We start from the raw sequence: 24,663 nt of genomic DNA on the forward strand, positions 1-24,663 counted from the left end.
AGTAGAAGAGGTTGAAGAAAATGAAGAAGGAGAGGAAAAGATGCATCCATCTTCAGTCTTCGATCGAATAAGTCCACCTGCAGAGAAGTGTCGTCCTTCTATATTTACAAGGTTAGGGAGACCAAATTCTTCAACCAAACACATTTCTGTCTTTGCTAGGCTTGGCAATCAAGGAGAAAGTAAGGTCAAAGTGTCAACACCTTCGTTGCGCATAAACAAAAAGGGCGCAATACATGAACGCTTGGGTGTTCCATCAAAAACAGTCTTCAGTCGACTAGGGGCTCTCAAGAGGAATAGTGGTGAGGGTCGTCCTCTCTCAACTTTTGCAACACAAAATGAAGAAGAAGTAAGAGTAAGCGATGATTTGAGAAGCGCAATACCATCTCGCATGAAGCGTATGCAAGTAGTGGATATCATCCAACATGAGCCACTCAAAGCAAGGAGGCGCATACTAGTTCTCACAGCCGGTCAAAAATGTTGAGCCTATTCCTTCCTCTTCACGTCCCCCGACGTAAAGAAGCCAGGAGATTTAGAAGTTACAACGTCGTCATATCATATCACAAAGAGAAGAGATACCGACGATAATGAAGAAGTTGAGGCCGATGAGGCCCCCGAAACACTTGAAGACGGGGGCAATCGATCGTGGATGAACTCAAGGAACTCAATTTGGGAACTCAAGATCCTCGCCCCATTTATGTCGGTGCTTTTTTGACTAAGGAAGAAGAAGAGGAGTACTACAAGTTGTTGGTCGAGTACAAAGATGTCTTCGCTTGGAGCTATAAGGAGATGCCTGGACTCGCCCCAAAATTGCAGTTCATCGTCTAGCAATCAAGAAAGGCACCAATCCCAAAAAGCAACCTCAACGTCGTTTTTGCCGGAGCTTGTACCTGAAATTGAAAAGGAAGTCAATAAACTCATTGAAGCAGGTTTCATTCGAGAAGTCAAATATTCTACTTGGATAGCAAACATTGTCCCAGTCAGAAAGAAGAATGGACAACTGCGCATATGTGTCGACTTCAGAGACCTTAATGATGCATGCCCAAAAGATGACTTCCCTTTGCCAGTTACAGAGTTGATGATTGACGCAACCACTGGTCATGAAGCCCTCTCATTCATGGATTGTACTGCTGGTTACAATCAAATACATATGGCACCCGAAGATCAAGAAGCAACAGGTTTTCGAACCCCAAAAGGGATCTTCTGCTACACGGTCATGCCGTTTGATTGAAGAATGCCTTGGCGCTACGTACCAACGCGCAATGCAAAAGATCTTTGATGACATGCTGCATAAAATAATAGAGTGTTATGTTGATGACGTGGTTGTCAAATCAAAGAAAAGAGAAGACCATATCAAAGACCTTCGAACCGTCTTTGAAAGACTTAGAAAATGTCAACTCAAGATGAATCCACTCAAGTGTGCGTTCGGTGTCACATCTGGGAAGTTCTTGGGGTTTGTGGTCAGGCATAGAGGCATTGAAATTGACCAAACAAAAATTAAAGCCATCAACGAAATGCCGGAACCAAAGACGTTAAAAGAGTTGCGCGGATTGCAAGGACGTTTGGCATACATTCGAAGGTTCATATCTAACCTAGCAGGACGTTGCCAACCATTCAGCCATCTCATGAAAAAGGATGCTCCATTCCAATGGGATGAAAAATGCAAAAATGATTTTGATAGCATCAAGAAGTACTTGGCCAAAGTGCACCAATCTTTGGGGGCACCAATTCCGGAAAGCCACTTGTCCTCTACATCGCAAAGACAAGAACGCTCACCGGGGGCAATGTGTGCTCAAGAAATTGAAGACCGTAAAGAGAGAGCACTCTATTACTTGAGTCGTACCTTGGTTGGAGCCGAGTTGAATTACTTGCCCATAGAGAAGATATGTCTTGCTTTGGTTTTCGCCATCCGTAAGTTGAGACACTACATGCGGCGCATACCATACACGTGGTCTCAAAAGTCGATCCAATCAAGTACATACTCTCAAGACCAGTCTTGTCTGGAAGACTTGCGAAATGGGCAATGTTACTTAAACAAGATGACTTGGTGTTCGTGCCTCAAAAGGTGTCAAAGGCCAAGCTATCGCCGACTTCTTTTGCCGATCATCCATTACAAGCAGAGTGGGAAATTTCAGATGACCTCCCAGGAGAAGAAATTTTCTATGTGGACGTCCTACCTCCATGGCAAATGTACTTTGACGGTGCTGCAAGGAAGGACGGAGCTGGAGCCGGAGTTGTATTCGTAACTCCACAAAATCATCTCATGCCATACTCCTTTACGCTCACTCAGTTGTGCTCAAATAATATGGCAGAATACCAAGCTCTCATACTCGGCCTCCAAATGGCGATCGAAATAGGTGTTAGAGATATGGACATCTACGGCGACTCGAAGCTGGTGGTCAACCAAGTCCTTGGTGAATATGAAGTAAAAAAGGAAGACTTGATTCCCTACCATCAACAGGCATTACAACCGCTGAATCAACTTGACGACATCCATGTTGGTCATGTACCAAGGAGTGCCAATAAGTTGGCTGACGCGCTTGCTAATCTTGCAGCCACTTTGGCACTGGGGGCAGAAGAGTCTATGCAAGTCCCAGTCTGCAATCGTTGGGTAGTATCATTGCTTGAAGAAGAGGAAAATGTAGATACAACCAACATGATATGCGTCTACACAGTTGATGAAGATGACTGGCGTCAACCTATCATTGATTTTTTGGACCACCAAAAACTACCCGATGATCCCAGACACAAGGTAGAAATACGTCGACGTGCTCCAAAGTTCATTCACTATAAAGGGACACTCTGCTGACGTTCTTTCTCGGCCAATGGTTGAGGTGTCTAAGCAAGGACGGTTATCAAGCAATGCATGAAGCTCATTCGGCATTTGTGGTGCTCATCAACTGGGCCTAAACTTCATGACCGTGTAAAGAGAATGGGGTATTATCGGCCAACCATGGTGCAAGATTGTATGGACTTTGCGAAAAAATGTGAACCGTCGTTCTACGCAAACTTCATACACCAACCGCCGGAGCCGTTGCATCCTACTGTTTCTTCATGGCCCTTTGAAGCTTGGGGACTTGATGTTGTGGGACCTCTTACTCCAAAGGCCTCAAATGGACACGAGTATATCCTCGCTGCCACTGACTACTTCTCAAAATGGGCAGAAGCCATCACACTACGGGAAGTGAAGAAAGAAAATGTTGTGGACTTCATTAGAACCCAAATCATCTACAGATATGGTGTACCTCAACGTATCACAACTGATAATGGGAAACAATTTTTCAACCATCTGATGACAAGTCTGGGAGAAAAATTCAAGTTCAAACAATACAAGTCATCCATGTACAATGCCTCTCAAGAAATGGTTTTCAAGCCTTTAATAAAACTCTTTGCAACTTGTTGAGAAAAGTAGTAGCAAAGTCAAAGCGAGATTGGCATGAAAGAATTGGTGAGGCGTTGTGGGCATATCGTACCACATACAAAACACCTACTCAGGCAACCCCGTATGCGTTGGTGTATGGAGTGGAGGCCGTGTTGCCTTTGGAGTTGCAAATCCCTTCCTTACGCATTGCTATTCAGGAGGGACTCACAGATGATGAGAATGACAAATTGCGATTAGCAGAGTTGGAAGCTCTCGATGAAAAGAGATTAGAGGCTCAACAAAAGCTCCAGTGCTATCAAGCAAGGTTGTCACGCGCATTCAACAAAAAGGTGCGCCCTCGTTCTTTCCAAGTAGGAGACCTCGTCCTTGCAAAGATTAAGACCAATCATCACCTCTCACAAGCCGTTGGCAAGTTCACCTCTAAGTGGGATGGTCCATACGTGGTACAAGAGGTCTATACAAATGGTGCTTACAAAATCGTGGATGAAGACGGCGTTCGGGTAGGCCCAATCAATGGGAAGTTTTTGAAGCGTTACTATTCTTAAATCCCAACAGTGAAGGCTCCTAAGCAAGAGCGTAAACTGCAAGTCCAAGCTCCTAAGCAAGAGGTTAAACTGTAAAAAAAAAAAAAAAAAAAAAAAAAAAAAAAAAAAAAAAAATCTCAAAAAAAAAAAAAAAAAAAAAAAAAAAAAAAAAAAAAAAAAAAAAAAAAAAAAAATACTCCTTCCTTTATGAACTACGTCGGCTTGATCTTGTGAAATACACTTTGTGCTTCACAAGTACGTAGGCAACTTGGGTGAACATGTAGCTCGGGTGCAGCCACACCTCCAAACAAGAAAAATCCCTCTCTTGAACTACGTTGGCTTGATCTTGCAAGTTGTCATCTTGGTAGCTTTGCGAGTACGTAGGCAGTTTGAGCAAACACTTTGTTCAAGTGCAGCCACAAAAAAAAAAAAAAAAAAAAAAAAAATTACAAAGAAAATAATTACTCCCGGCCCGCAAGAGTTTAAACTGTACGGCTAAAATTGGTCAATCATCAACCAAGGTTGTAAAAGCAAGGCCATGTTAATCGATGATGAGTTCCGCTTGAGCTGGGTCTTTACACTATTTGCTTCACGGTTAGCCTTGGATAGATCTTTAAAAAAGAGGGTCACGTCGCATACAGGTGATGAAATGATGTAGCAATCTGGCACATAAAGGCTTGGAACTTCCTTACAATCGACGAGCGAGTTCATTGCATGGTAACTCCAAAGGGAACCCAAGATGACCCATCCAAGAGTGACTCGTACTCTCTTGGAGTCGACGAGTCAGGTCCATTGCGAGTTGCATCCCTGCAAAAAAAAAAAAAAAAAAAAAAAAAAAAAAAAAAAAAAGGACAAATACAAGTAAATATAAAGAATATGTGGAAATCTTTTACAAGTCGGAGAGACATCAAATCAAGAAGCGTATTCATCCGGCATGCCTCAAGGGGAGAGCGTAATGAAATATAGTCTTCATAAAGAGGTTCATTGCATGAGTCTTCAAAACTGTGTCGCGATGACCCGAACGGGTTCACTCGACACAACTCGTCGCGATGACCCAAAAATGGGTTCACCCTAACAGGCAATAAGTCTTCAAAACTGTGTCGCGATGACCCGAATGGGTTCACCCTGACACAACCTGTCGCGATGACCCAAAAATGGGTTCACCCTAACAGGCAATAAGTCTTCAAAACTGTGTCGCGATGACCCGAATGGGTTCACCCTGACACAACCTGTCGCGATGACCCAAAACGGGTTCACCCTGACAAGTAATAAGTCTTCACACTGTCGCGATGACCCAAAAAATGGGTTCACCCTGATAAGCAATAAGTCTTCAATGGTGAACAAGTGAAATTGGCTTCCATGAGAATATTGACAAAAGAAGTCGCTTGGCTAGTAAGACAGAACATGATACCTGCATAAACAAAATACAACAAACAAGCATACAATTTGGAAAGACGGGATATCAAGGATGTACTACGAATTGCACTAGCAAAACAAATTTTTTTAATACTCCGTAGTGATAAATGGCCGAGGAGTTCAGATCCCATTTAACTAATGTATTCTCGTGATTTGTATCAATCCAAAGGACAATTAAAACATCAGACGTAGGGAATCAAGCCAACAAAGATACTGATTCCACGCTGCATACAAATGAAACAAGTGGGAATTAGTGGCAAGTGTTGTATATAAATTCCATCATAAACACACAAAATAGAACAAATCCATGAACTCTCCTACACACATAAAAGGATGAGGCTTTCATTGGTTCATCATTATCAATCTTTAATATTTTCATGGTTGCTATCGTCGCGCCCTAATTATTGAAGGTTTGGTACGCGCTCCTCGATGAAAGCAGCCACGACCTTCTATTGGAATTCACCTAAAAAAAATGTCTCACAACCTCCCCGAAAAGAGGCCGGCGTTATCGAGAGCGAAGCCTCTCACCGCTTCCGTTTTCTTCAGTCTATATGCTCCACTTTTAATAATTGCCATGGGTTTCAAGTTAAGCGAGTTGACAGCAAACCTGCGTTGAAGCAAGCAAAGAAAATTCGTGTTAGTCAAGCAAATCAAGGAAACTCACACGAGAACATCATTGGCACTACGACAAATTTTGCCCATGAATTTATGCAAAGTACAAGACAAAGGGGTTAAGTTGCTAATACCCAGAATGACTCGAGTAAATCATGTTCACTGAGAAGTTGTGGAGTTGCGGACCTGCAGTAGTTTAATGGTTCTCAATACATGACAAAGTCATAAAAAAGAAAAGAAAAGAGGAGCATGTTATAATAAGATTTGAATGAAAGATGAGCTTTATTAACAAGGTTAGAAAACAAGAAGGAAGGAGGATCTATCTTTCCGATCCTTTGGAAGCAGCAAGGCATGAGATCGAAAATTAAAGAGAATAGAACGGAGTCTCACCTGATATTCGATTATCGTCCAACGCCGCAAAATTTGATGCTATGATAAAACAGACGGGAAAAGAACAACAACAGACTTGAAGATAGTTTATGATTATGGTGAAGCACAAAAGAAGAGAAGATCATGCTCAATGCGATAAAAAGGTGAAAACTTTATGCTTAGATCAGTTAGATGAAAGATGGTTTAATACCAATAAAACAAGAAAAGGGAGAAACGAACCATACCAGTGCTCCTCTAAATTGGGGGCGGTAACCTGAAGCGACAATGTGTTGATAAGTATGGAAGACTTGTTTGTCGTTGTATATATAGAATTGGGTTTCTTCTCTAACCCTACTTTGCTTGCTGTCAAAGAAGTAATTAAAAAAAGAGGCCGACACTTGATCCGTGTTTCCTAAATACGGAGTAGTTCACAACTACACATGGAATTCAACGTATATTTGGCTATTAGAATGGATTTTGAGCCTATAATTACTATATAGGCTGGAGTTGTTAAGTTGTAAGTTGACAACGATGTTTAAATTGTTAAACAAAAAAAAAAAAATCTATCCGTCAAGTCAGATAATAACTGTGACTCTGAAATGACGGGTTAACTTTACAGTAAATTTTGATTGCCGTTGATTTCCAAGTCATACAAATTAAAATGAAGCTACTACCCTTACGATAAGTTCGGGTACGCCATTCGACTTACAAGTCAAGAAAAAATTCAAATGAGCTCTCTCTCACGACTGGTCATTCGCCAAGTCAAATAATGACAGGGTGACGTCGAAAGAATTCCAGAAGCGACTACCCTTACGACGAGTGTGGGTATGACTCGACTTCCAAATCAAACACAAATTCACCCGCCAAGTTAGATAATGACAGGGTGACATTACAAGATAGAAGGTTATCCTTACGACAAGTTAGGGTGCTTAATATCGACTTCCAAGTCAAGCCAAGTGGAGGAGCCTTTCGTGATAAGTTAGGGCGCTCATCATCGACTTCCAAGTCAAAGCAAAATGTATCGAGACCCCGCCACGTCAAGACACCGGGAGGTGCACGTGACAAAGTCCCGAGGGGGCAATTTGTAGGCACGGAAAATTTATTAAAGTGCCAAATAAATAAAATGAATTAATTATTTTTGAGTTAATACCAAATTTTAACTTAATTTAATTAATTTGTCCCGATTAAATAAAATATGGACCGATTCGGATTACAAAAGGAGTTGTTCGGATCACTAAACCCAGAAAGAATTAAATTTGGGCCAAGGTTACTTATAAACCCACAAATGGGCCTGTGACCATCAAAGTCCAACAAGGGGATTTGAAACTCTATAAATAGAGCTCTCCTCATTCATTCAAAGGGTTGGAAATTCATAATCGCAAAGAGCTTTAGAGAGAAACAAGGACAAATTCCTACAAATCCTCTCTCTGTCAAAATCATTGCAAGTTAAATCAACAAGCACATCAAAGCGTGCCGCCTGCGTTGAAGATTCAATCACAAGTTCAAACCTTCAAGAGAGATTCAAGTCATCGCGACCCTCTCAAGAAATCAAATTTACATCGCGCGTAGAGCAATTAAATTTGTCTACACGCGCACCCCTCACGTGTACCCCGTACACGTACCCCTTACGGCATATTAGAATCAGAGGATACATTAGAGATTGTACACGTACTTTTGATATTTATTAATAAAATTTAATTGTTTCCTTGTTTTGTATTTCAGTTATCGCAATACAAAATTTGCTGTTACAACATTACTACGTCTTTGAAGTTAATATGGATCGCTCTAGTTCATATTTAAAAATCGAGCTAAAGCCCCACTGTTTTAAAAATAAAATGGTGTTAGATACGATATAAATGAGGTGATAATATAATATGATATAATGAGGTGAGTACTATTGATAAACTGATGACAATATATAGGACAATATCTTGCGGAATACTCCAAGAATATATAATGATAATATATTTTCCTAATAATAATATATTTTCCTAATAATAATATCTCTAATATACTACATTCTCTAATAAGTGGATTGGCAAAAAAACATCCTAGGGTTAAAATGGTGTTATTTTGAGTTTTAAAGAGTCTAAACCTATTATCTTCTGTTTACGAGAGCTCTTAAAACACCAACTTTGTTTTATAATATACCGTTATCACTTTTGAAACCGGTCAAAGACAATTAGTTTTATAGCTAATCTTGAACTTGATTCAGCTAAGCAATTTCAATTTTTACTTACAATTACAAAGACAATTAGTTTTACGAAAGCTAGTTAAATTATAATTCAAGACTAAAACAAATAACAAACGAATCGAGTTAATTAATCCTTATAAGAGGAACCTAATAATAAAGCAATGCAGTGTAAAAAAGCAGGTTCCAAGTATCAGGCAAACCAGGAAGACACCAGTGACTACAATCCGCAGACCGGTAAGGGTTAGCCTTTTGTTGCGGGGTTAGATCACCCGAGTAAATTGAAGGGTGACCGTCTTTTCTCATGGCTGAGAGCGTTGTGATGTCGAGTAAGGACGTTGGAGTACTCATTTCTGTAAGCACTGCAGTTAGTACTCTCATTTGATCTGCATTTTCAACTGGGTACCCGTCTGTCGGGATTGCTATTCCGGTCGCTGGAGTTGTCTCACCGTAGCAGTTCTTGCTCATCGTTGTTTCCCCTGAGCTCCATTCTAATGGACTGCGGAATTAGACAAATTTTAACAATTTCATCGTCGTGAGTTATGGTCAATTAAGAAATACTAAAAGAATAAGAAATTTTCACATTTTCCCGCCTAAATGAATTTGGCTATAATTGTGCTTTATTTATATTATATCTGTAACTGGGCTTTTATTATATCATATCTGTAATTGGGCTTTCATTATATTATATTTACAACAGGATTATACTGAACGGCGGCGGATCTACTCACGGCATTCCGGGGTGCGCGGACACCGAAAACAAAATTTTCTTTTGCGTATTTTATCTAATTTTCAGGCTAAAAAGATAATTTTATAACTTTTTTATGTGTGTATAGATTTTAAATATTAATCAGGACCGCAGAAAGAATTTTTTCTGGATTCGCTATTGCCGATTAATACAAAACATTAATAATAATAAATTTTATAATTAAATATCAAATTGAGTTAAATATTAGGTTTTATAATTGTTATTTCGTATTTTCTTAAATATTTATATCTAAAAAAACGCACATTCGCGCGGAATCTATATTAGTTAAGAAATAAAAGGTGCCATATTGTTCATGCACTTTTAGTTTTGGACTACGAAATCGAGCAATGAAAACCAATTGATCTGCTAGTGAACGACATATAACGACTTTATAATAACTTATGCACTTCATTTAAAAAAGAGAGCGTTACTTGTAATGGGTAGGAGAGATGGACTGGAAGAAAACTCTAGTCTTGGTACTATCAATGTTAGCATCAACCCATCTGGCCCATGTCTTCAGTCCATGATCCATGGCCGATATCCGGTCCATATCTTCGTACCACATTCCTCTTGTTTCCATATAATCCCACCTACATATTAGCCATATCAAAACATTAGTCATAATCTCACTAATCACTTTTAAGTTTTAATTAATCATTTTTACGCGTAATCACGTCCATGCAGCGAGTAATTCATAGACTATACATCCGAGGTAGTACCTCTTATTGTTTATTTTCTGAGTTTTATTTTAAAATTTTTTGAATTCTGCTTTAGTATAAACTTTTTGAGCACATTTACTAAAACATTACACTAAAAGAATATAATATTGCTCAAAAACTATATTTATAAATGGTAATATGCTCAGAAAAAATGTGTATATCTTTCAAAACTACAAGCCTGGGAGTCTTATCTCGGGATCGTAATCCTTTTTCTCTGTCGCGAGTAGCATTTTGCATTATCATTAAGCTACCTTTATTACTCCATCTATTTCGATGAATAGTTTACATTTACTTTACTTTGTGAAGGAGAAATAAAGCAAATGTAAACTATTAACTGTGACGGAAGGAGTAGGTGTAATTAACTGATTATGGGGTATACATACCCTTGTAGAGATCCTTTATGAGTCCACCAGTGACCGGTATTGAACACGAGTACATCCACGCCCCGCCAAGCATTGGCATTGCCGGAAATCTCATCAAGCATAAGGATTCTCTTCCCTTGAATTAAATCTACGTCTACTAGATATGGTGCTCTATAGAATGAAACCGTCGCGTCATATTCCTGCATACATTACATTATCAACAATAATCGTTCCACTCAATACATAATCCAGTGCACACAAAAAGTACCAATTGCGGAATTCTCATGTCATGGAAAAAAATATAATAACCCGTTACAACAACAACAACAACAAAACAAAGCCTTACCCAATTCGTTACAAATCACTTTTGGATAATAGCACGTAAGTTCAGCTGAAACAGCCATATTCGATTTAAGATTGAAGCGGGTCCAGTAAAATTCCATTTGGGTAGATGAAACTATATTTTTGCTAATCTGTAAGCATTTTACTTTCATCTTATCTATCATATTTAACCCGTATTAAATTTAAGATCGATGGAATACGAATTTGTGTGGTTGTCATAGTGGGGGCATCTTTGTACCGTAATTGAAGGGGTTTTGGAGGTGGGAAAAGGTGATTTTAATCAATGCAAATTTCAAGCACAAAGTCAAAAAAGTCTGTAATCTACTTATGTTTTGCTAAGATCTACTTCCTCCATTCAACTCCACTCTACCACTTTGCTTTTTCACGTTTGTCAACGCGTGTTTTGCGCGGTAAATATCGTTAGCTATGTATTTGCAAAAATTATAAAAGTTAGATATTTTTAATGTACTCGTAAAAACGAATCAAACAAGATCTCACATGAATATATTTCCACTTATATATTGAGAGAAAATCGAAACTAAATATTCAATTGTAAATAGTATAAGAAATAGAAAATGATAGAATGGAGTTGAATGGAGGTAGTATAAATGAACAAGGACAATAACAACAACAATCACAAGACTCGAGTTGTCCTCAACTTATGTGTCTAAAATTGTACTACCAATAATGCACACATAGTCCACATTTTAGGGCTTCAAGCTCAAAATTGTTTCAATCTTTTTTAGATCAATTGGTCTCCCTTGTGACGGGTTACCATTTGTGGCGGATAATTTGTGAGTAAAAATGGTAACAAAATGGGTTAGTGGAGAAAGGGGACCACATGAACAGTGTTGCAGAGAGAGAAAAAGTGGGTACTTTGTAAGGTAAAATGGTATCCGTCACTCCAAAGTGACTCCAAAGTGACGGATATTGCATGTCACAAATGAGAATTTGTGTTTTTAGATATAGATAGAATATACTCACACCTATGTTGTCTACTATGAGTAAAAAAAATCATGGGCATAAAGCAAAACATTGGCGGATTTAGGAGTTAGTAGAGACGATTGCCCTGAACCATGGAAGAATCGAGATTTTTACTAAATCAATATCCTACAGGGCTCGAGTTCAAGTCATAAAATTACGACATGCATAATACTCTAGGGCACTCGACTCAAATTTTTACTAAATCGATATCCATTTCATCGACTAATTTTATCAAATTACCCTAAGCTTATCCTCCCAAGAATAGAAGATATACTTACAATTATGTTGTCTATTATCCTTCAATCCTTCATCAAACATGAGTAAACAACTCATGGGCATCAAGCAAAACATTGTCGAATTTAGGGGTTAGCAAAGGCGGTCACCTAGAACCATGGAAAAATAATAAAGATTTTTAGTTTTTTTTTCCCCTAAATTTTCTATTCTAATAGTAGTTCGTTCATTCAAAAAAATTTGTTCCTTAACAACAAATCCAAACTCCGCCTCCAAAATAAGGAAATAATTTAATTCTAACGCCTATAAAACTAGTTTAACTACAAATCTCGAGTTCAAGTCATACAACTACGACATGCATAAAACTCTAGGCACCCGACTAAAATTTGAACTAAATCGATATTCATTTTACTAAAATGTTACCAAATTACCCCTAAGCTTATCATCAAATAACAGAAAGATAATCATAATCATGTAGTAGTATGAAATGATTACCCAATGGCATGCAATGTTTACAGACTGTCAGTCAATCTGAATTTCTCAGTCAGTAAAAAAAACTGAAGAAAAAACTTACCAAAAACCTGAAACTAGTAAGTGGGTCCCCTTTGAGAATCTGAGTTGGTGAAGATCTTGATATTGAAGATGATATCATGCAAATCAATGACTCCCATTGATTTCTTCCTAATGAATCTCCTACAAACATTACATTTCTTCCTCTCATTCTTTGCAAAAATTCCAATCCATTAAACCTAAAATCATACAAAAAATAATATTAGCTTAATTATCATCTATCTAATCAATGTACAGACGTCAGCTAGTTTAACGGGTAAAGTTATGAGCAGTAATACTCATGACCTGAGTTTAAAACCCGTCAGCATCAAATTGCCCTTACAGTTCACTTGTAGCACAAAATATAGGTTTCCTAGGTGAAACACTCTGAAACAAATGACGGAACCAGGATTTGAAGTAAAGGGTTAAAACTATATTGAAAATTTTAGGGACGAACTAGTAATGCAATAAAGTAACCTGACAAAAAAATCAAAAACTTCAACTAAAAGTTTCAAAATTTTCATTACTTGGGCAACCATGTATCCCTACTAGCCTCATGTCCCTCATTTTTTTAATATAAGACGGTTTTACATAAAGCTGAACTAAAATGAAAATGTAGTACCAAGTAGTACCTAGGGAGGTCACAAGTAGTGGGTTTCCAACGAAACTTGAGATAATCGGAGTCGGGTCGACCATATAATTGACAATTAAATTCAGGATCAATGTAAGGACATTGATTAAATTGATAAATTGGGTAAGAATCATCATGAACCCAATTACCAACATAAATATTACAACTTTGTGTTTGATTAATATTAGGAAATGAAGGTGATGCTATATTATGGTGATGACTTTTATGATTATGATGTCTTAAACCTAATAATAATGCTGAATAATTTGGTTTAATTTGAATTAATATAAATGTAATTAAACATAGTTTTAATGAAGAAGAAGAAGTAGTAGAAATAAAAGACATTTTTGTTGAAGGTTTTTTAAGTGTAAAGAGACAAAAGTAGAGAGAAAAAATACAAAAAAAAAAAAAAAAGTGGAGGGAAATAGAAGTTCAAGAATGTATTTTGGAGGATTTGGAAATTGGAAATATAAAAAAAAAATTGTTGATATTAGTGCATGTGAATATAAAGGTGGTCGCGTGAAGAAATAGTGCATGAGATTGGTTGTTTTGAGAGGCAAAAGAATTATACTTTTATTTATAGTTGTCACGAAAGTGTGATTTTAGTTGGCCTATGGCATCATTCATGTGAGACGATCATTTTATACGTAAAAATGTTTAATTATTGACAGTAATGAATGAGTGTTTGATTAATAAAACAACTCTTTTATCTTTCACATTATACGAAGTACAATAGGTCTTGGTATAGATGGGTGGGGTGAACAGACGGGTAAAGACCTCTAATAAAATGGGTAGAGGGGACAACGTGGGGCACCCCCATATGCTTCTCACTTTATGGCAAATAGGTATTTTGTGAGGGGAAATGATATCCGTCTGTACGTATAGACGGATAATGTCCGTCTATAATGAGAATTTGTGTACGAAGTATATACTCCCTCCACTTTTTTATATATGACGTTTTGCATTTACGAGGTAAGCCTTTGACTTTAATATTTACAAAAATATATTTGTTCAAAAAATATAAAAATGGTACCATTAAATTCCTTACGAAAAACTCTTTCATATGAGTATACATATCATAATATTTAGTCTTATATTTTAAGAGATATTGAATAGAGAAGGGAGTGTCTCGAAATGTGAGAAAGTCATATATAAAAAAATAGAGGGAGTATAAGTTGGTCATTTTTTATTAACATTATTAATAAGTAGGTGATACAATCCGAGAATTATTATCTATTACAGTATGTCCTTAAGCTAAACCTAGTGATAGAACTATATGTAGTAATAGTCGTGCATTATAACTGAATAGGTATCATGACGACTGGTCATGGGTTCGAATCCTTAAATGTTCATTAATTATTGTAAGAGTTTAATCTTTGGTGAATTAATCGAAAAAAATCGATATTATTCGGCTATTAAAGTTAACTAAGAAGATTTAGTATTTTTTTTTTTTTTTAAAAAAAAGGTTTATCCAATGAGAAATAGTAGCTGCGTGATTCTTGAAGAAAAGCATGGAGACTACTTTATTTGACAAATGTTTGATGCTTTAGGAAACTCTCAAAAAAAATGTTCTTTGCTTTTCTTAAACCTCATGCATTAGACCTTTGAAATGATTGTCTTCTGATCCCTTTATTTTTCTTCTGTACCACCCAAAATCCTCAATTCCTTTCTTCCTATTCATCCACAGAACATAACTTTCGTATCTCGGTCTTGTGTGTAACCGTTGTATAATACTCAGTACAATTAGTTGTATTAGTAGGTGAAATCGCTATGATCAACTTATAACATCCTTAATCGTAACATATGTGGGATGCGTAAAGATTAATTATGCGATGATTGTAAGCTGAAGTAAACTTGACGATAAGATGAAAAAATGCCAAATCGATTCAATTTCACTTCCCAGACTGGAAACTTCGTCTCATCGTCTGGGTGGTGATGCCATTGTTGATCTGTCTTACCAAAACTTTACGATTAAATATGAATATGATAGATTTACATAAACTTAACATTTGACTGTTTAAGTTTTCTGCTGAGAGCTTATTAAACATCAACAAAAAAATAGCTCTCAACCGATATACACGACTAAAAACTGAAACTAAAACCGAAACTATACATGGAGTAAACGAAAGGGTCTACTGTTAGACCAAAAACCTAACATCTATGGCTCCCCTTGAACATTCCATTCCTATAAGGGGAGCTGCAAAATTTAGGGAGCTGCCTCTATCAATCCCATAAGTTACAGTGATCCTTATTAGGGGAGACCCGTCGTGAGCAAATGGGTCGTCAGCAAAAAAAGGTGAAACTATCCACAACTTACTTGGAGTTTAGAGAAGCTAGTTGTTGGAGGAAGTGGAGGTCTTGGCTCCACGGCTTTCTTTCGCTTGTAACAGTGTATTACAAGCTTTTTACGATCCTGGTGCTCCAAAGGTTTGCATGGTTGCTCGCTCTCTTGGTTGGGTGAAACCGTGGTCGTCACCTGTAGATGCATAACTGTGTTATGACTTACGGTCAAATGTACAAACGAAGAGGTCCATGGGTTAGAGAGGGAAAGATGAATGTACCGTGACTGAAGCAGCTTCTGGATTATTGTCTGTATCATTGGTTTTGTCTTCGGAGCTGCTGCCGAATGCCAAGGTTTTATAAGGACAGTCAGAACTTAATACCATAAATCCTATAAAAAAAATGAAAATATATATCTAATACAAGCAAGTTCTGTGAAAAAGAGAGATCATTTTGACAGTGCCCCTTTATCAGATATTTGTCGATTAGAAAAAAAAAAAAAACTACACAAGTTTGAGTCATCGGTCCATTTGATAGATTCAGTTGCATTTTGATGATTCAAATGACTTGTATAGTTGTACGGAGTATGAGACAATATTAACTGCAAATTTATCGTCAAACCAGCCGCTCACTCACTTGGCAGTTAGCACAAATAACTGTGATTCTATTAATTGGTGCTGTTAATCTCACAGCAAACAAATCGTTGTTTGAGCAATTCATATATTATGGGACCAATTCCAATATAACTTCAAATTATTATTATTAACCCAACCATCTCTTCCTCACAAATCACAATCACCAATACCCAGTGCCGCCCACCACAAGCACCGGACATTCTCGCACACCTCCTTCAAAAAAAGAGTTTAACCTAACCCTAAGGGTCGTAACTAGCTCCCTGAGTTATTTGGTGTTGGATCCAGCGACAAAATAGCCCGGATATGGGTTTATGTACGATTTTCCAACACTGAGGTGAAGTCAGAAAAACATACCCTAAGCCGTTATTCGGTAAAATGAGTTTGCCATGGACGTGCGGTGGACAGTTTCCATCGAGAAGAGGCAGGGTGGGGTCGGTGGGACTAAGCGGTTCTGGTTTTGAGGTCGAGGACTCGAGGGTGGGGTTGGTAGTTGGATCCTGGAGGTTGTAGATTTCGGTGTTTGGGAGAGTGGAGGGCGATGGCCGATGGGTTGAAGAGGAGCTAGGTGGTGAAAGTGGAGTTGTGGTTGGGTCGACGTTCGCCGGCAACGCTTGTGGTAATTGGAGGTGATGGCAGGGTAGTCTGAGGGATGAGGCTGGGTTTTGAGGAGAGAAAAATGTAAGAATCGGAACTTTAAAAAAAAAAAGGAAATTGGGTGTTAAAGGGTTTCAGACTTTCAGTTCAATGGTGAGGGGGCCAATGAAACCTATAAGGTCTCCCCCCTCAAAAAAAAAGAAACCTATAAGGTCTCACCTAGAACAACTGTTTTGATAACTATTAGATATTACAGTCTGATGATCTTTAGCAATTAAATAGACAACGTCTCAAAAGCTGCAGATCTTCATTTCGTAAAAACATGTGTAAAAGATATCTCTTTTTCTTTTTCAGTCAAGCAAGGGGAAGTACATACTTTATCTCTGCTCCTTGTTCTCCTTGATCCATAAGGTCACTCTCTTCGCGCTGGTCTTCTTGAAAAACCTCAGAGATACTACTATTCCGTTCGTGATGAAGGATGTTATTGCTTCCATCAGTAATTCTGAGATGTTGACGATGAGTACCTGCATCAAGCAAAAGTTCATTACAAAATATAATGACTCATCGGGATGTTCTCTGACTACATAAAGGAAGAAATAATACCAGGCATAGCTCTCGACAAGTGTGGTACAGGAGAAAGCTTCGTTAAGGGCTTTTGGCACATAATGGCATCTTGAAAATCGAGGAAGGTGTAACCCAGAAATCCTGATCTGTCAGATTCTGTTATGGGCAAAAACCCAAATGACGTTGTCCACGCGTTTAGGACACTTGCTGCAGCAGGAAGAACTAGCTTCTGCACTCCCAGGTTCAAAAGGTTCTGGATAAAATGTAAAAAAAAAAGGTAAAAATGAATTAACTTTTTCTTATTACAATATTACAACAACAACAACAACAACAACATCAGAGCCTTAATCCCAAAAAGATTTGGGGTCGGCTGACATGAATCATCTTTTCGAACCGTCTATGGGTGAACGCACGCCTCAAAATGCAAATAAAAAAAGGGAAGATGAAAAACAAAAAGGAAGAACGAAAATGTAATGGAAAGTCAAGGTGAACTGACATGTAATTATTTTCCAGAAAAGTTTGAATTTCCCGCAAAATCATTTACAATGGTGGAATTTCTTGTACGAGAACTTTACAAATTACAATTAATAAATGTGACACCATTTCACAATTGAAAGTAAACAGGTCACTTAAAGATCGTGAAGTGGTCACTAATGAATAATGACATAAAATGGTTCACCAATAAAAAGGATCACTTGTAATCATGGTATATAAATGGTTACTAGCGAAAAAGGGTTTATTCTCAACCTGCAACGGAAAGGGTAATTCTCAACCTGCAAAGGGTTCCTAAAAATAGCAAGGGGTCACAGTGTTTGTGTCAAATGTCATATATATGGTTAAAAAAAATACAGTAGCACCTTTGCAAGGTTAATATAATCATCATTTACTGGCAAAGAAAGAGGGAAGTAACCTTCTCAATCTCATTCATCACGACACGGCACATTCCGAGCCGACGATGCTGAAAGCGGGTCCCAATAAGTGGAATTTCTGCCACCTTGTTTCCAAATACCCTTAACAATAAAAAGTCAATTTCAGGCTCCAGCGAGTTTTTAATCTATAAGAATGAAAAGTTCTGCTTTGATTTGGTGTCGACCAAATGGTACCTTAATAAGGCCACAGTAATCAGCTCATCATTTCTTTCCAGAAGCACCGTATAGAATCCTTTAAAGTTTAGTCTGTTTAAGTTAGACCTGAACACCATTCAAAGCGGACATTGTTAAAAATGGGTGGAGATATAACCAGTTTTTATGATTCATAATAAAGAATAAGAAAAGCAAAAAAACAATTAAATGAAATAATTATTCTGGCTGGCTCACCCTCTGCAGAATATAACATCTTCAACAAGATCTCGCTTAGTCCGAGGTTCTTTCACTGGTTCAAAACATTCATGCATCACTTCAAGAGCAACACTTATTTTAGAAAAATTTTCAGCCATGGCAACCAGATCACAGTCCTCATGGTTCTCTGCCTGATATTGCATTGGTTTGACCAAGGTCCAAGTCAAATTATCCTGACCAACAAGAATGGGTTTGTCGAGAAGCTGCTGGAGGCCCCAGTGCGTCTGAAACATCAAAAAACGATTCAAAGACAACGAAGAAGTAGACGCAGGCAACAATTATAAAGATCAAGTCATCGACCACATAGTCAACTAAACTGGAACTATCCCAAATTCACCTTAGATAAAAGACAGGCATATTCTCAAATGTTTTTAAGTACGTCTGGAATAGAAGTATAACACAGAAGCGCGGATAAAATGACTTATGCCTGCTGAACAAAAGCGCGGATAGAATAGACTTTAGAGTTCGCTAAACTCTTCACTTAATAAAAAATTGAATATTTAGACAGCCCCAAAACCTTCAACTGGAAGTACATAGAAGTATAACAAGAAGCAATATGGGAGTACCTTCTCACACGTTCTACAACAAAACCAATTTTCTCCAGGATTAATCTCTGTGTCTTTTTTACAGCCAGCATGATCTGTAACAAAAAGTACGGATTAAGAATCGAAAAATATTTCCGTGGTAAGCATGACGAATATGACGGGGTGTGAAAAGTCCAGAACTTACATTGGCGTTCGCATTGATGACAACACAGAACACTATCATTCGTGAATTGTTGTGTAGTCATTAAAAGGGTTTTACCACAAACCCCACAACAACATGATGGGCAGAACCAATCACCTTCAGGCAAATGCTGGAGGAAAAAAAAAAAACAAATATATTAGCACAGCAGAAAATTTCAAAGCTATTTTAATGAGAAAATATGTCTTTATTTCTATTCAAGCCAAAGATCCACTGTTATTTTGGTTCCGGATTATGATGGCATTGAGCAAAATGATTCCATAAAATAGATATGCTTATTTCAATGTCAAGTAGTGGTCATTCAACACGACTCTCAATGCAATCTTCATATTAGCCATAAAAACAACTGTTTGCGGTCATTCTATCGTTTGTTAGTTTAACAAAAAAAAAAAGAGAGAGAACCGAAAGAAAGTACACCTCTAAGTTAAGGCACTCTTTATGAAACGATGCTGGACACTGATCGCACATAAGTAATTCACCACCATAGTGACATATTGAGCATATATGGTCATTCCATGATTTTGTCCGAGTTCCCTTGCCCTTTTTATTGGCCTTTTCTGCTGGTTCTGTAGATAAACTCCTGATTTTCTTTTGCATCAGTTCCACTTGGCAGCTCAATAAAGACTTGTCATTCTCCAAGAATAGATTTTCAGTTGGTAAGCGACTACTATAGCCGGTGGCATGAGCCTGAAAGCTACTTAGTGTAAACACTTTGTTGCAACAATTGCACTTTATCCCGTCACTTGTGATTCGACCTTCAGCCAAGGGTTCGGGACTATTCTCCTTGTAGTAATACACTTTTGACCTAGGAACAACAGCATTATTTTCAATGAGCCATGCAAGTACTGTCCGAGGTAGCTGTGATGAACTTGGAAGCCGTGTCTGCCGTACTCTTTTGCTTGACCGAAGCACGCTGCTCGAGTTATGGCCTTCTGGGCAGCTCTTTACTTTACTCAAAGCTTTTCTTTTCTTTGAAACGAAGCTACAGATTAATCCATTTGTAAGCCTATTATCTGCAACTTTTCTATCTTCACTTTCATGTTTAAATCGAGAAGAACGTGCTCGCCCATTTTGCTTCCTCTGGTGCTTTCTCCTCTCCACATCTCTGCGATTCCTGAGAACGTGGTTTCTTTTAAAGTATATTCGTCGCTTACCTAACCGATCCTCATGTCCCTCACTAAAAGTCCCATCTTCCTTTGCAATAGAGCTAGATGGATGCATAACATTGTTTTCAATCCCATCTGTGAATGCCTGACACACTAATTTTAATGAACTATAGGTCCTCTTTGAAGTGGGTGAATGATAGCGATACCTATTCTTTCTTGCATCCGTTACACCATATGAGCGAATTTTCCAGCCACTATCTTTCAAGTGCATCTTAAGAGTAGCCGCCAACTCCCTGGAACTTCTACTCCGACTGTACCAATCAGCCAAGTCCAGATACTTAGATACAGCTTCTGGAAAATACTCAGAAGAGACAGACAGATCATAACATTCACCTTCATCTTCTCTATTCCTCTCCATTAAAGGCAAAACACTATACTCTGGGTTCTCTTCCCTAGAGCTCAGATTGCTAGGAGATGTGACTATCATTCTACGACTATCTTCTCCTTCAGACTTTTTTAAGAATGGCACTAACTCTCGGGTAGAATAAAAAATATATCCTTCAGGAGAGATATAACGAACCCGACGTTGCTTACCATACATTGTAGTCTCCAGTTTCCATCCTAAATACAGAACATGTTGCCTGAGTCTTTTCGTCTGATCGGACGTAGGTTTTCCTGAGTTACGGTATTCATCAACAGACTCTGGATAAAACTCAGGTTTAATGTCTATTATATCTTGAATTGGTTTCCATGTAAAGTTACTCTTGCTCTCTGTTACATTTCTACGTTTTTTCATTTTTTTACTAAAAGTAGATTCTACAACGGGGTTCAGATCAGCACTCGAAGGAACTACGGACAGAGCCATAGCCTGTTCACTGTCCACAGTTGCCTGCACTTCATTCAGTGCCATCACTTCATCTTCTTGGACGACATTATCTATCGAGGGCACAATTTCATGGAAAGAGGCTGAATTTGCTTCAGGAATTGATTTAGGTTCTGAGAAATCATATGTCATCAGGAAATGTTCTACACTGAGCCTTAGATACTCATCAATAACGTTCTGAATCAGCTCTTCCCACAATGGGATTTTCTCAGAGATATACCAGTCTTCAAGTTGAACAAATTCGGCTCTCAGCCTCATATCGTACCATATTTGCCTAATAGACACCGGGATCATGTTTTCAAGCTCATACTTTTTAATCAAATCCAAAAACATCCACTTTCCTCGCAGTGTCCATTCTTCTGTAAATTCATTCCAGTCCCATGTTTTCCGCAAGTCCTCGAGCGTTACCTTTTCTACATCACCCAAATCAGGAAAGAAGATATTTCGACAGTCTGAACCATCATCACAGTCAAAAACAACTCCTTCCCACCATGCGTCATTGAGATAAGAATCCACACAGTCACCATAGACGAGATCATCTCTCGTTAGCTGACTAGGTTGAGGGGGCGGTCTTATCCTACATTTATCTATTGACTCTGACTCGTATGCGATTCCATCAATTAAACCACTTACATTAATGGTTTCAAAATAGGTTACACCATCATCGGAAAGAAGATTATCATATTTCACAACTCGACATCCACGCCTACAGGAAGTGACAGTTCCAGGATGCCAGGATCCTAGAAATCCATCTTCATAACTCTTAACCTGAACCAACACATGATAGTGTGTGTCAGTCTAATTATCAACTAAACCTACCAAAAAGTATACTCACTCGAATCACTTAGATAAACTACACTTGATTTTAGACCAAGTTTTAAGGAAATGTAAAATATGTGAGAAAATTGCAAGCTCCATGATCAACAAGATGCATCAATTTCTCTACTCTCAGTCTCTAATCCAGTAAATTGAGGCTCCAGGAAAGTAGATTAACTTCAAACCCAAACAACAACAACGATAACAACAACATTATCCCGATGCCTCAATGGCTCCCGCAAATTGCATAGGGTAGGGGGGTCGAATATACGCAACCTAAAGTCCTAAACACGAAAATTCCAAATACAAGAACCAGCAAAATCATGAACATACAGGAAAAAAAATCAAAATCTTCTCTAAAACAGCATAATTTGGGTAATGCATGTTACACCAGAAAGATATAAGGACAGCATTGATCATGATTCATGAATTTGACAGCATTGATCAATACCCAGAAACCCTAAACCCCTAATTTACAGCATTGCATGAAGAAAAAACCCAATTAATTAACACACAAAACAAACTAAACCCAATTACTAAATCATCACTAAAATCAAAATTCAGATAAAACCCAATTCAATTCACATTATCATAAACAAGAATGCATGATCAAAATCCAATCTTTACAACATCAAAACCCAAAATTTGATACAAAACAACTATTAAAACCCAGAAAATAATAATTAAATTTGACAAAATTAATTAATTATTTCAAAATTATCAATTTTTAAGCAAAATTGATAAAAAAGAATGATAATGTGAGTGATTTATACCTCAACAAGATCACCAACACCAAATTTTCTTTTGGGATTGGAACGTTTTTGCCGTTTTTTGGGGTGAGAAGTGTCTGCCATTGATGTTTCAGTAAGCAAGAACAAAGGTAATATTGATAATATTAATAAAGATATTGTAATTGTAATTGTAATTGTAATTATAACGCTTTCTTAACAAAATATAACATTAATAACAGAATCCCATGAGTAAGACTACTTTTAGGGAAGAATTATTCATTGTTTTGGGGAATTTTAATTTTAATTTTTGAGAAAATTGTGGAGAGTGTGATTTTATAATCTGAAGTGATTCTACTAATTTTGTGTTTTAGTCCTTGGGCTCCAAGCTACCAACTACCAAGTGTGCTCGTCTTCTTTTTGTGTATTTATTTGATGTTTTGTCTCTTACGATTCTACGATCCTATTTTACCGATTCGATCATACTCTTATTGATTCAAAGCATAATCCTAATCCTAACAACATTATGTGAGGCTATTGTTTTAAAAGATGTTTTTGAAGTGGCGGAGTTATTTTCGGGTGGTGTGTTTAAGTAATATTTTGTCACTAAGTATGCTTACAGTTGAAAATCTTGTGATCGTCGTTTATATTACGATGAGAATGCATTAAGGAGCAAGAGTTGGATGTAAATGAGATAAAATGAGATCGATGACAATGTTAGTCGAACTAAGCTAGGCTCTTCATCCAGGAGTGAGTTACATTAGACGATGTCTTTATTTTAAGGAAGGTTGGTCATAAGACAGCTTTTCCACGGATGAACTTAACGGTAATCTTTAGGTGTGCGCACTGCGTAGATCTACCCGATCAACCAGAACTTGAACTGAGGTGTCATTTTTTAAACTGTGTTCATCTTAAGTTTAAGATGGATAATATTTTAAGGGAAACTTATTGTATGTTATTGTTTTGTACACTCGCCTTGGCCTCGCTTTGCAACTGTTATAGTACAACCATACAAGGGTTTATACTCTATTGTTTTAAGGAAGACTTACTGTTATTTTATACTCCGATGTAGTCATCGTTCAATTTGGCATGATGTTTGAATTCAGTTGATATTCAATAACAACTAGTCACACACCCTTCATTTGGTTTGGTAGATCATGAACAGAATCATGAAGAATCATCCTATTTTAATTTTGTATCATGCAATTTGGTCGCATCAAGTTTGTTTTGATTTGGAAAATCTCTAGCCCGTGATTAAGGATTCAAGCACAACGTCAACAAATAGTCGCCAAGAAAACCAATAATTAAAGATGGCTTTAAACACAATACTCACAATATTAGTTAGGCAATGTTTTCTAGTACTTAATGAGTCTTAGTTTAATTGATCTGTAGCTACTAGATCTGAACTGAGCTGAATTCAATAGACTAAACCAAACGAAACTTATACAAATTGAAAATTTTGCTAAAAGCGCCAATATACTACTTTACCTTGCTCTCACCATCACCCCCTATCTCACCTAGTATATGAAAGTAATAGGAATATTTATAATAGTTGGGTCTCAACCATCACCTTAAGGTTTTGGTTGAGTTGGTTCATCTATCATGGTATCAGAGCCAGTGTGACCGAAGGTCACGGGTTCAAATCCTGGCAACCTCAAAACTCCTCAAAAACTCGAAGTGGAAACCCAAAGACACGCAGTGCGGGGAGCGTGCAGACAATTAACCACTCTTCAAGCCCGACGGGCATTTGAGTGAGGGAGCGTAATAGGAATATTTATAATAGTTGGGCCTCAACCATCACCTTAAGGTTTTGGTTGAGTTGGTTCATCTATCAGAAAGAACACAAAATCTCATTGAAGACGGCGATATTCGACGGATACCATTTTATGTACAGGGTAATCAATTATTATTTGTTTCAA

At 37.7% G+C, this 24,663-nt stretch overlaps 3 protein-coding genes and 1 long non-coding RNA gene across 5 annotated transcripts; 1 reads left to right on the plus strand and 3 right to left on the minus strand.

Annotated features, from left to right (window-relative positions):
* The first annotated feature begins 2,020 nt into the window (after positions 1-2,020).
* On the plus strand, positions 2,021-2,806 carry LOC141637546 (uncharacterized). The gene has a single exon (XM_074447032.1). It carries the CDS (start codon positions 2,021-2,023, stop codon positions 2,804-2,806), a length of 786 nt encoding a protein of 261 aa, XP_074303133.1.
* A 2,178-nt stretch (positions 2,807-4,984) lies between these two features.
* LOC141637489 (uncharacterized) lies at positions 4,985-6,797 on the minus strand. The gene is made up of 3 exons (XR_012541804.1): positions 6,322-6,797; positions 6,066-6,117; positions 4,985-5,926 (listed from the first exon to the last, which is right to left on the minus strand). It is a non-coding gene; the product is annotated as an uncharacterized LOC141637489 (long non-coding RNA).
* A 1,716-nt stretch (positions 6,798-8,513) lies between these two features.
* Positions 8,514-13,494, minus strand: LOC141637482 (protein PMR5-like). Its single transcript, XM_074446950.1, has 5 exons — positions 13,059-13,494; positions 12,452-12,626; positions 10,342-10,520; positions 9,671-9,829; positions 8,514-8,990 (listed from the first exon to the last, which is right to left on the minus strand). The coding sequence occupies exons 1-5, from the start codon at positions 13,400-13,402 to the stop codon at positions 8,642-8,644; spliced, it is 1,206 nt and encodes a 401-aa protein (XP_074303051.1). The 5' UTR covers positions 13,403-13,494; the 3' UTR covers positions 8,514-8,641.
* A 1,513-nt stretch (positions 13,495-15,007) lies between these two features.
* On the minus strand, positions 15,008-23,151 carry LOC141637507 (uncharacterized). 2 transcript variants are annotated; one of them, XM_074446980.1, is made up of 11 exons: positions 22,790-23,151; positions 19,629-21,968; positions 19,197-19,323; positions 19,034-19,107; positions 18,447-18,691; positions 18,234-18,320; positions 18,041-18,140; positions 17,170-17,383; positions 16,943-17,090; positions 15,619-15,676; positions 15,008-15,533 (listed from the first exon to the last, which is right to left on the minus strand). In XM_074446980.1, exons 1-11 carry the CDS (start codon positions 22,868-22,870, stop codon positions 15,360-15,362), a joined length of 3,648 nt encoding a protein of 1,215 aa, XP_074303081.1. In that variant the 5' UTR covers positions 22,871-23,151; the 3' UTR covers positions 15,008-15,359. The 2 variants fall into 2 exon arrangements, with proteins under 2 accessions (XP_074303081.1, XP_074303082.1); XM_074446981.1 differs by having other exon boundaries at positions 15,619-15,673; positions 22,790-23,138.
* Between the last annotated feature and the right edge of the window lie 1,512 nt (positions 23,152-24,663).

The sequence above is a fragment of the Silene latifolia genome, unplaced genomic scaffold (genome assembly GCF_048544455.1).
Source record: "Silene latifolia isolate original U9 population unplaced genomic scaffold, ASM4854445v1 scaffold_119, whole genome shotgun sequence".
Lineage (NCBI taxonomy): Eukaryota > Viridiplantae > Streptophyta > Magnoliopsida > Caryophyllales > Caryophyllaceae > Silene > Silene latifolia.